Source organism: Physeter macrocephalus, chromosome 4 (genome assembly GCF_002837175.3).
Source record: "Physeter macrocephalus isolate SW-GA chromosome 4, ASM283717v5, whole genome shotgun sequence".
Classification (NCBI taxonomy): Eukaryota; Metazoa; Chordata; class Mammalia; order Artiodactyla; family Physeteridae; genus Physeter; species Physeter macrocephalus.
In genome coordinates this window covers 105,588,590-105,600,530 of record NC_041217.1, presented here as the reverse complement: position 1 = coordinate 105,600,530, position 11,941 = coordinate 105,588,590, and the positions used below count along the sequence as shown (strand labels likewise).

Below are 11,941 nucleotides of genomic sequence, written 5' to 3'. Positions count from 1 at the left end.
ATTTATGTTGTTTATACTAAGAGAGGTCATAGGAAATGCTGCTTGGACTGAAAGATTGTCCTGGCCCCCACGGTTTGGACAGAACCTGGGCATTTGATGTAGTTGCATAGACCAAAAAAGGTGTTTTATCCTGGTGAGCAAATAAGGAGGCAAAGCTTCATGACGACAACAGATTGGGAGTGGAACAAATTATTACTTTATCTATCTGATGATTTAAATTACTCACTTTCTGCCTCATTTTTTTCACTTTATATTTAATCCTGGAGATTTTCTCATATTAGTTAAAATAGTATTTCCCTCTTTATTTTAGTGCCTGTAGAGTATTACTTTATACATATGTCCCATGACTTACATTACAAGTACCTGACTGATGGACTTTGGAGTTGTTTTAATCTTTTGCCATCACAACAATGCTGCAACAAATAGGCTAGGATGTAAGTCATTTTTCACGAGGGCAAATATATTTATAAGATAGATTCCTAATGTAGACTTGCTGAGTCAAAAGTTTTTATGCATTTAAAATTTTGATAAATAATTGTACCAGGGGCTTCCCTGGTGGCGCAGTGGTTGAGAGTCCGCCTGCCAATGCAGGGGACACGGGTTCGTGCCCCCGTCCGGGAAGATCCCACATGCCGCAGAGCAGCTGGGCCCGTGAGCCATGGCTGCTGAGCCTGTGCGTCCAGAGCCTGTGCTCCGCAACGGGAGAGGCCACAACAGAGAGAGGCCCGCGTACCGCAAAAAACAAAAACAGTCCGTTCCCGGACCGGGGCACGAACCCGTGTCCCCAACCCCTGCGCCACCAGGGAAGCCCGGTTTTTATCTTTTTTAACCGAGGCTGGAGACCCCAGAGTATGGGCGAAATCCAGGCCAGCCCCTCCTCCACTGGCTTAGGTGTCCTTGACACCACAGTGGGGACAGAGCAGAAGGTGTGAATGTGAGCAAAGTAGCAGTGAGCTGAGGTGATTCAGCAGCCTGTCTCTCAGGGGTACTTCTGCGGGGAAGATATTTTTGGTTTCAATTTTGTGCTTTGACTCTCTTTTCGTTTCTCTCGCTCTCTCTCTGTTTATGAAACTACTAATTTTACAGTCCAGAAATAATCACTATTATTTTGTAGCATACTTTTCTTTTTTTTTTTTTTTTTTTTCTTTTGTGGTGGATCTATGGGAATGGCCGTCTGGAGGTTATATGTCTTGAGTGTTTATTTCAAATAAAATAGTATAAAGTTACAAATTCAAAAGTGTATATTTACTCAAAATGAGTAAAGAAATCATAATCATCAACAAATTTTTTAAAGCTGGCAAATGCTTCAAATATTTTCGCTCAGTTTTCTGGTTTTATTGTCTATTAAGGTTCTTCCCCTCATATTTGAATTTTAGTATGAACAATTTTTTTAAATTAATTAATTTACTTATTATTTTTGGCTGCATTGGGTCTTCGTTGCTGTGCTAGGGCTTTCTCTAGTTGAGGCGAGAGGGGGCTACTCTTCTTTGTGATGTGTGTGCTTCTCATTGCGGTGGCTTCTCTTGTTACAGAGAACAGGATGCAACTGTGCAAGTGTCTCTGGGCACTCAGGCTTCAGTAGTTGCAGTGCGCAGGCTCAGTAGTTGTGGTTTGAGGGCTCTAGAGCGCAGGCTCAGTAGTTGTGGTGCACAGGCTTAGTTGCTCCGCCACATGGGGGATCTTCCCGGACCAGGGAACAAACCCGTGTCCCCTGCATTGGCAGCCAGATTCTCAACCACTGTGCCACCAGGGAAGTCTCTGAGCAATTTTTAATAATTCTCTTACTTGGTATTTTTTCATACTTGATTTTTTTCCTGCAACACTTGGTGGTACAACTTACTGGTACATGTAATACAATTGTGAGGTCCATCGCTATTGCATATTTAAAGATGAACAGAGCAAGGTTCTCACCTACATCCAACCTATACCTTGAAGGAGGCAAATATTATAAAATAAAGCAAGACGTGATTGGATGTAAAATATGATGTCATAAATAAAGTGCTTATTTTCTACAAAAGCAACAGTTAATTATGTTTGGACGGTTATAGATAACCTCACTGAGGAGGTATCATTTCTGTTGGATCTTAAAGAGTGATTCAGATTTTAGAAAGGGTAATTGGAGGAAACATATTTTAAAGCAAAGGAAGGCAATGACCAAATATGCACATGTAGGGGCTAGATGCTGGGAAACAGCCAGGTCCATGTAGCCAGTGTAATAGGCTCACTGAGAATAAAGTTGAAAGACCTGGCTCATGGACTATAATCCACAGGCAGATAGAGACTTTGAAGGTTACTAGGCATGCTCAGAGTCATGTTTGAGCTTCCTGTCTCTAATGGCAGGAAGAGAGAATGAGGTGAGAACACTGGAGATAGAGATGGGAGGTTGGTACTACAGCTTAGAGGACATATTACTATACGGTCCCACTACTCTAGGTTCCATAGAGTCATTCAGAGATTCAGCTTCCTTCCATTTGTTGTTCAGTACCCACTAAGACATTGTACACATCTGCAAGTTCAAAGGTTAACTACTGCCACATCATCTGGTATCCAGACAGTAAGTTGAACAGGAGTGACTGGTGGAGAACAGGCTCAAAATTCTCTGGCCCAGACCCACAAGTAAGGGACATATACTTCTGCTCATCCTCCATGTGCACATGGCCACACGTAGATGCAAGAGCAGCTAGAAAACTCTAGTCTTTACCTGGGTTATCCTGAGCTCATCTCATAAAACAGAATCATATTTACAGCTTAAAATTCGGTAATATCTCAAAAGTATGTGCTAGAATATCAGAGGTAGCATTTTTTAAATGCCTTAAATTAAACTTGGTAGTTTCTAGAGTTGAAACTTAATTGGGATAAGGATAGTAACCCTATACTTACTGAGACACAGCAATTGATGTTGTGGGGATGAGGGTTGGGCACTGGTCCAAGCCCAAAGAAAGAGTCCTTCCTCACCAACTGAATCAAGGAATCCTGCCTGCCCTCTCTCTTTCTCTCTCGTTATTTTTTTAATTTTATAAAAGCATATAGTTGATTTATAATGTTGTGTTAGTTTCAGGTGTACAGCAAAGTGATTCAGTTATACACAATCCACTCTTTTTCAGATTCTTTTCCCATATACGTTATTACAGAATATTGAGTAGAGTTCCTTGTGCTATACAGTAGGTCCTTGTTGGTTATCTATTTTTTTAATTTTTAATTTTATATGGAGTATAATTGATTAACAATGTTGTGTTAGTTTCAGGAGTACGAGTGCTCTCTGAAGGGTCCAGGGTTCCAGGTCGTAGTCTGTTCCGGTTGTCAGATGGGCTGCTTCTGTGTAACTTCAGGTGCTCCACCCCAAACCTGACCACCAGAGTTAGGTCACAGTGGCAGAGCTACCCAGGAAATATCCCTCCCAAAGTGTAGGAGAAATGATCAAACCTCAAGAAAGTCATCAAGTCCTTGTAACGGAGGAGAGCTGTAGCCAATTTTTGATAAGATTATATATCCAGTATATTTCTTTCACCAAAGTTTGACAGAATCAGCATACTTGATGCCGTTTTTTCCTGTCTCTTTTCCTTCTACTCTCTTGTCCTCTTCCTCTTCTCTCTTTTCCATCCATTTAATTCCTCCTGCTTCTTGGGATATTATACACAGCCTGTTTAATCAGATTTCTATTTAGAATAAGGTTCATTCCACACATTATTTTTCTAATTGCCATGGCTACATCACATCCAAATGAATATAAACTATATTTGTTACCTGCCACTATAAAGAGGTAGAATCATTAAATATACACAAATTGTTTCAGACTAGTAATGCTTCTGAAAGGCTATTTTTCTTTTAGGAACCATTGTATGCTTGTTTCAAGATGACTTAAAGTACACTCAGGAAAACTGTTTGGAATCCTCTTAAGTTAAACTTAAGTGCTCTATGACCTGGCCATTTCACTCGTAAGTACACATCTAGTAGAAATGTGGATACATGTGCATAAAAAATAGAGAGAGAGAATAATCATAGCAGCAATACGTATAAAAGCTCTGAAGTGAATATAACGCAAATGTCCATCCCAGTAAAATAGCTAAATAATCGGTGATATACTTGTACAATGGAATGTCTTATAATAATGAAAATAATGAAAGTATAGTTAAACCGAACAACATGGATTAGCCTCACAGTTATAATGCTGAGGATAACAAACTGGACACAGTAGAATACATATTGTTTGATTCTGTTTACATAAAGTTCACAAACAGGCAAACATAGCTTCTGATAAGAAAAGTAAGGAGAGTGGGTACCTTTGAGCAGAATGGAGGGGTTATTAAGTGAAAGAGGCATAAGAAAATTTCTGGGTTCTGGGACTCTCCCTTTTGTTAGCCTAGGTAACAACACAGGAATGGGTTAATTTTGTGTGTTTCACCTACTGTACACTTTAGAGCTGAGCACTTGTCTGTTTCTATGTTATGCTTTCATTTAAATCTTTAAAAATTACAGCAGAAGTTCTTATACTAATAAAAAGGCCACTTAGGACATTTCGTTATAAATGTTGTACCACAAAAACAAAGCTAAAACAAAACAAAAAACAGAAAAGAAAAACTGTTGCTTCTTTTATATCACAGTTGGCAAATAGAATGTGGACCCTTTTGTGGAAAATCTGTACAATTTAAAACTTGATCTAAAATTCAGATTCTTATCCAAGCTATCAAGAATATAAGCTTAGGGCTTCCCTGGTGGCGCAGTGGCTGAGAGTCCGCCTGCCGATGCAGGGGACACGGGTTCGTTCCCCAGTCCGGGAAGATCCCACATGCCGCGGCGGCTAGGGCCGTGAGCCATGGCCGCTGAGCCTGCGCGTCCGGAGCCTGTGCTCCGAAAAAAAAAAAAAAAAAAAAAAAAAAAAAAAATATATATATATATATATATATATATATATGTATATGAGCTCAGTTGAGAAAATGACCAGTACGTCAATAGATTTGTGGCTACATGCAGTGCTCATCTGCAAGAAATTGGGGAAGAACTCAATTTACCTATCTCTCCTCTTGCCCTCTCCAACTTTCTTCTGTCTAATTAATATTTTACAAATGATAAGATCTAAAGTTTTTCCTCACCTTCTTGTGGATGTGAAATTTCTGAGTCAACTTCAGGACAAAATTTGTTAGTCAATTTTCTATTAATATAACTGAGAATGAAAGTGTAAGTGGAGCAGGGCTACTTTGGAATCGGTCTAGTGCTCAGAAATCAGATGCTCTTTCTTCTGACCAATAAAGTCTTTGTGACAGAGAACCAAAAATCATTTCAGAGATGACTGAAAGTTTATGTGAATTTTGTGAACTGAATTTCCTGCCTACCCATCTAACCCCTTCCCAGATAACCCAAAGTGATTTATTGCATACAGATAAACTTGGAAATGTTGATAAAAATCATTTAATTTTCTGGTATGTACAGTATAGATCTAATTAAAAGAAACATAAATCAATAAGGCAAGGATAAAATCCTAGAAGAATAAGCACACTAAAATCAACAATCTTGGTCATTGCAATGATTGAAGGGTATTTTTATATTTTTGTATGTTTTGCAAATTTATTTTCAATGAATGTAAATTATTTTTAATTATAAAAGTACACATATATGATGATATTTTCCAGTTTGAGAAAGAAAACTATTTATTTCAAGTAATATTTTCTGAGTATTTTCTGTGTAGCAGGTATTGCAATTCAATTGGTGATTTATTTGCTGAAGTATTTAAAATGCACTAACTACATCCAAAACTCTATCAGACATTAGGGCCCAACTGGCCATATTTATGTTGTTTATACTAAGAGAGGTCATAGGAAAGGCTGCTTGGACTGAAAGATTGTCCTGGCCCCCACGGTTTGGACAGAACCTGGGCATTTGATGTAGTTGCATAGACCAAAAAAGGTGTTTTATCCTGGTGAGCAAATAAGGAGGCAAAGCTTCATGACGACAACAGATTGGGAGTGGAACAAATTATTACTTTATCCATCTGATGATTTAAATTACTCAGTTTCTGCCTCATTTTTTTCACTTTATATTTAATCCTGGAGATTTTCTCATATTAGTTAAAATAGTATTTCCCTCTTTATTTTAGTGCCTGTAGAGTATTACTTTATACATATGTCCCATGACTTACATTACAAGTACCTGACTGATGGACTTTGGAGTTGTTTTAATCTTTTGCCATCACAACAATGCTGCAACAAATAGGCTAGGATGTAAGTCATTTTTCACGAGGGCAAATATATTTATAAGATAGATTCCTAATGTAGACTTGCTGAGTCAAAAGTTTTTATGCATTTAAAATTTTGATAAATAATTGTACCAGGGGCTTCCCTGGTGGCGCAGTGGTTGAGAGTCCGCCTGCCAATGCAGGGGACACGGGTTCGTGCCCCCGTCCGGGAAGATCCCACATGCCGCAGAGCAGCTGGGCCCGTGAGCCATGGCTGCTGAGCCTGTGCGTCCAGAGCCTGTGCTCCGCAACGGGAGAGGCCACAACAGAGAGAGGCCCGCGTACCGCAAAAAACAAAAACAGAAACAAAAAAACAAAAACAAAAAATAATTGTACCAATTTGCACTGTAACTAACAAATAAGAGATTCCTGTTTCCCCAAAGCCTTGCCAGCCCAGTGTCTCGACAAATGTGTTATTTCTTGATGATCTGAGAAGTGAAACATGTAACTCATAGTTTTGATTTGCACATCTCCTTGTTATCAGTAAATGTAAACATCCGTTTTTCCTTCTACTATTTTTTGCTCATTATTTTTGCGAAGCCATTGTTCTTTCTCTCACTGATATATGCAGGGCTCCTTATAACATAAAGAAATTATCTCCTTGTCTAAGTTACAAATATTTTTTCATCTTGCCATTTGTCTAAGTTCTTTGTTCAATTTTTCCCTTTTTCAACTTGATTCATATGGAAACTACTGTAGTAAAAGGTATAAGGGAGTCTCCAATTTTATATTTTTTTCATATGGCTACCTATAATCCAAATACTATTTACTGAATATTCTATATTCTTTCATTGATGTAAAACACAAATTCCATCAAATACTAAATTTCAGTATGAATTTGAGTCTATTTCTAAACTTTTTGTATGATCGCTGCTTGAATATTCAGGTGTCAGTACCAGTGTGCCAACTGTTGGAATGTTTTATCCTATGATTACAGAGAGATCCTCCTCATATATAATCATTGTTTCAGAATTGCACTGGATATTCTTGCTATTAGAATTTACATGTCTAGTTTAAAATAAGTTTTTCTTCTTTCAAAAAATCTTTTTGCGATATTTATTTGAATCATATTAACTTATAAGGATTAATATTTTTATTTCCATCCATTTTTACAGATTTTTGTTTCCTTCAGTAACATTTTAACATTTCTTCAAATGAATATCAGGTACTTCTTGATAATGTTATTCTAAAGTTTTCAATTTGTTTTGACAATATTATAAATTTAGTCTTTCTTCCATTATATCTTCTAACTTATTTCCCTTTCCTTTAAATTAATTATTTCAATCAACATGCAATATGTTTTCTGTATAACAGGTACTAATATTCTATGGAAATTCTTTTTTATTTTTTAAATTTTTATAAATGAATAAAAGCATGACACGTGTACTTCAAAAATGAGCCACAGTATTATAATATTAAAACAAAAGAAGCTTCATTCTATAATTACTTTAACAGGAATTCTAAAATCTATTTCATTTATGGGCTCAGAATTTTTTCCCTACACAAACTAGCATAGCAACAGCAATAATCCCATAATGAACCCATTGCCAGCTTCATCAAGAAACTGTGAAAATCCTGAAATTCCATTGTTTTTAGTTATTTCAATCTCTTTTTTTCAGTTGATTTATCTCTTAATTTACTCCTCAGATTTCTTTTTAACTCTTTCATTAAGCAGTTCTTCCTGAACTTATGAAAGAGTCCATTTTTGAAAATTACAGTTATCAAGAGTCGGGATTTTGCATTTAACAAATTCAGCAGTGAAGCATACATGTCTACATCTCTACCACCTTAGGATACACTTTGATGAGATCATCCAATATTTTCATACTTTTGCACATAGATATTGAGAGTATCCATGGTTTGGACCTTTTTAAGATTCCCTCAGTACAATCTCACTGGGAATGAGGAAACATTGATGTTAGGTCAGGCCTGAGATGTGTTCTGGTCCAAATGAGCACTTTGAGAGGAAATGTAGGTTTGATGCTAATGAATGCTCAATTCCAATTGAGGTAACATGGCCACCCATATCTTAAAAATAATGAATTGCTGACCCTGTGTGAAAAATTGATTTTCAAGCTCCATATTGGGTCAAAGAAAGAATTTTCTTCTGGGCTTGTTAGGGTGACACAGGCAGACCTAGAAACAAATGAAGCAAATTTTATATCTTTCAGCATCCCATATTTAGTATAAGGTCAAATATGATACTTTCAAATTGTAAGGCTCTATTTCAGATGTCCCTCATGGCTGAGCAAGAATACTGTTAAATGGCTATTTAAAGATTATGGATCAAGAAGACTAAGACCCTATTCATTTGGAGCAGTAAGCCATCCTCATTACCATTCCTTCTTCCTTTCCCCAAACTATGTTTTTGCCTTGTTTCAGTGAGTCAGAGTCATTCTAGAAAATCCCATTTTGAGGGCCAACTGGACTCAGGAGTCTCCAAGACCACCCTCTGGTTCAATGATTCAGTAGAAACATACAAAAATCTCAGAAAAATATTATGCTCAAAGTTAGTTTGTTAGAATGAAAGTCTATAAGTTAAAACCAGAAAAAGCAAAAGGTGCATAGAATGGATTCCAGGAGAGACCAGGCACAAACTTTTAATTGTCCTCTCCCAGTGGAGTTGTACAGGCAACATCTAAGTCTCCCAGAAACAATGTGTGACAAGATGTATGGGATATTGCCAACCAGGGCAGCTGGCCCAAGCCTTGGCATCCAGTATTATAATTGGAGGCAGTCAAGTGGGCATGGAGTCCTCTTATTTTCTCAGACTGATCTTAGTTACTCAGACTCCAGTCCCTTCAGACGTCAAACTGATGCAATGAAGCACAAGACCCCCATCATACATTACATTGTCAGCATAAACTACCTGGTATGGCCCAACACCTCCACATATATACACAAGACATTTTTATTAGGCAGGATATCTCAAGGACTTAGAGGAGCCAGTCAAGGGCCAGACCTTTCTTTGGAATTTGAAGAAGCCCCAAACCTACCGAGTTGGCATTTACTGGACAGGCTGTAAGAAGGAAGAGGTGATGTCATGAGAAAGGTAAAATGAAGGGTTTGGTCATCTGACTGGAGGGTATGTCAGTGTTTTATTCTTGACTTTTTAAAGTATAAATATCATTCCTCCAAAATATGTAACTACCCAGGCAGTAGGAAAATATTCTGTTATATATGCTTTTAATTTTAAGTCCTTTTCTTTCATTTTGATTTTTTGCTTAGCAACTTCCAATCTGATTAGCTTCTTTTCTTCTTTTCTGTTAATAGAACTAACAGAGCACTTTTTAAGGAAGACAAGCATGTGAGCCTTGGGAAATTATAGCACTGATGGTAACCTGTCCTTTTTTCATGATACAAATTGGTCTAAGATTATATGGTCCAATATTGAGGTTAAATTTCCTTATTGTGCTTAAACTCTAATCGCTGAAGCTTCTCAGGAAATAATAACCCATTAAAAAGTATTCCTAGTCATTTTTCAACAATCAATAATCATCATTAGCCTGGGTCTCCATCCAGTCTCAAATGAAAGTTGACATCAATGCTGAATCCCACATCCTACTGAAAATTCTACCACCCAGGCTATGCTCTCCTACCTGCAATCTTTTTCAAGACATCCTCAAGCTGTTAATCTTTGGTGATGGAGTATACATTTATCTTCAGTTTTATTATGAAATCCCACAGTCTAAACAAAGCCTAGAGAGAAACTCAAAAACTCAGTGGAATCATCTACTTTGCAGGGTATAGGAAAGGATTTTGCCCTGATTAGCTCTGGTAGTTCAGCCATAGAGACAGGATATTATCCAAGGAAAGAGAAGCACTCTACAAGACAGTTTCCATGTCTCACCCAGAAAAAAATTTTATGAACATTCCCTTTGGCTTTCTATCCCCTTATCTCCAATCTTGATTTTGAGTCACAGGAAAGAGAAACAGTCTTAGTTATCATTTCCTTTAACTAAATAAAACTCAGTGGTTTCGTTCCTGGAAGGATACTGTAGCTGCTTCAGAGGCTGATGGCTGATGGTACTCATGTAGTGGGCAACAGTGCTGGTCAGAAGTACAGTCAAGGCAAAGATCCATGAGCCATTCTTACAGTCAGCCTAGAAAGCATATTGCAGAGAGGGATTTAGGCATCCACTTTTCTTTCATTTGATAGCTCATTCACTATTTCTGCTTTACTATATATAGCTAAATAGTAGCGCAAAAAACCATAACATTTGAAGACAATCTTAAGTTTAAACCTCAGCTTTGGTGTTTACAGTAACCCCTCTCAGGGTTTTCTTTAGCTATTAAAGAAGTGAATTATGCTGAGGACTTTTGCATCTATATTCATCAGAGATATTGACCTGTAGTTTTCTCTTTTTTTTTTTTTTGTACTGTTTTTGTCTGGTTTTTGTACCAAGGTAATAGTGGCTTCATAGAATGAGTTTTGGAGTGTTCCTTCTTTTACAGTTTTTTTTGAGTAATTTGAGAATTAGGTTATTAACTCTTCTTTATATGTTTGGTAGAATTCCCCTGTGAAGCCATCTGGTCCTGGAATTTTTTTGCTGGAAGTTTTTTTTTTTCATTACAAATTCAATTTCACTTTTTTTTTTCATTACAAATTCAATTTCACTATAAGTGATCAGTCTGCTCAGATTGTCTATTTCTTCCTGACTTAGTCTTGGAAGGTTGTATGTCTCTAGAAATTTGTGCACTTCTTCTAGGTTGTCCAATTTGTTGCCATCTAACTGTTCATAGTATCCTCTTATGATTGTTTGTATCTCTGTGATATAAGTTGTTATTTCTCCTTTTTTGTTTCTCATTTTACTTGCTTGGGTCCTCTCTTTTTTTCTTGATAAGCCTGGCTAAAGGTTTATAAATTTTGTTTATCTTTTCAAAAAATCAAATCGAAGTTTCATTGATTTTATCTATTTCTTTAACCTCTATTTTATTTATTTCCAATCTGATCTTTATTTTTCTTTCTTTCTACTAACTTTGGGCTTTGTTTTTCTTTTTCTAATTCTCCCAGGTAGTAGGTTAGGTTGTTTATTTGAGATTTTTCTTGTTTCTTGCGGAAGGCACATATAGCTACAAACTTCCCTCTTACAATATAAAATGGAGAAAAGATAACTTCTTCAATAGTGGTGCTGGAATGAAGCAACTGACAAAGGATTAATCTCCAAAATTTACAAGCAGCTCATGTGGCTCAATATCAAAAAAACAAACAACCCAATCCAAAAATGGGTAGAAGACCTAAATAAACATTTCTCCAAAGAAGATATACAGAGTGCCAACAAACACATGAAAGAATGCTCAACATCATTAATCATTAGAGAAATGCAAATCAAAACTAAAATAAGATATCTTCTCACACCAGTCAGAATGGCCATCATCAAAAAATCTAGAACCAATAAATGCTGGAGAGGGTGTGGAGAAAAGGAAACCCTCTTGCACTGTTGGTGGGAATGTAAATTGATACAGCCACTATGGAGAACAGTATGGAGGTGACTTTAAAAAGTAAAAGTAGAACTACCATACGACCCAGCCATCCCACTACTGGGCATATACCCTGAGAAAACCATCATTCAAAAAGAGTCATGTACCACAATGTTCATTGCAGCTCTATTTACAATAGCCAGGACATAGAAGCAACCTAAGTGTCCCTCAACAGATGAATGGATAAAGGAGATGTGGCACATATATACAATGGAATATTACTCAGCCATA

General features: G+C 37.0%; 1 protein-coding gene across 1 annotated transcript in view; it reads right to left on the bottom strand.

Annotated features, from left to right (window-relative positions):
- Positions 1-3,613: 3,613 nt before the first annotated feature.
- The window catches only part of LOC114486059 (guanylate-binding protein 4-like), a 41,120-nt gene continuing 32,792 nt past the window's right edge, over positions 3,614-11,941 (bottom strand). The window contains exon 6 of the mRNA XM_028488178.1: positions 3,614-3,640. Coding sequence (XP_028343979.1) covers positions 3,630-3,640 — 11 coding nt within the window. The 3' untranslated portion in view covers positions 3,614-3,629. The remainder of the gene's footprint in view (positions 3,641-11,941) is intronic.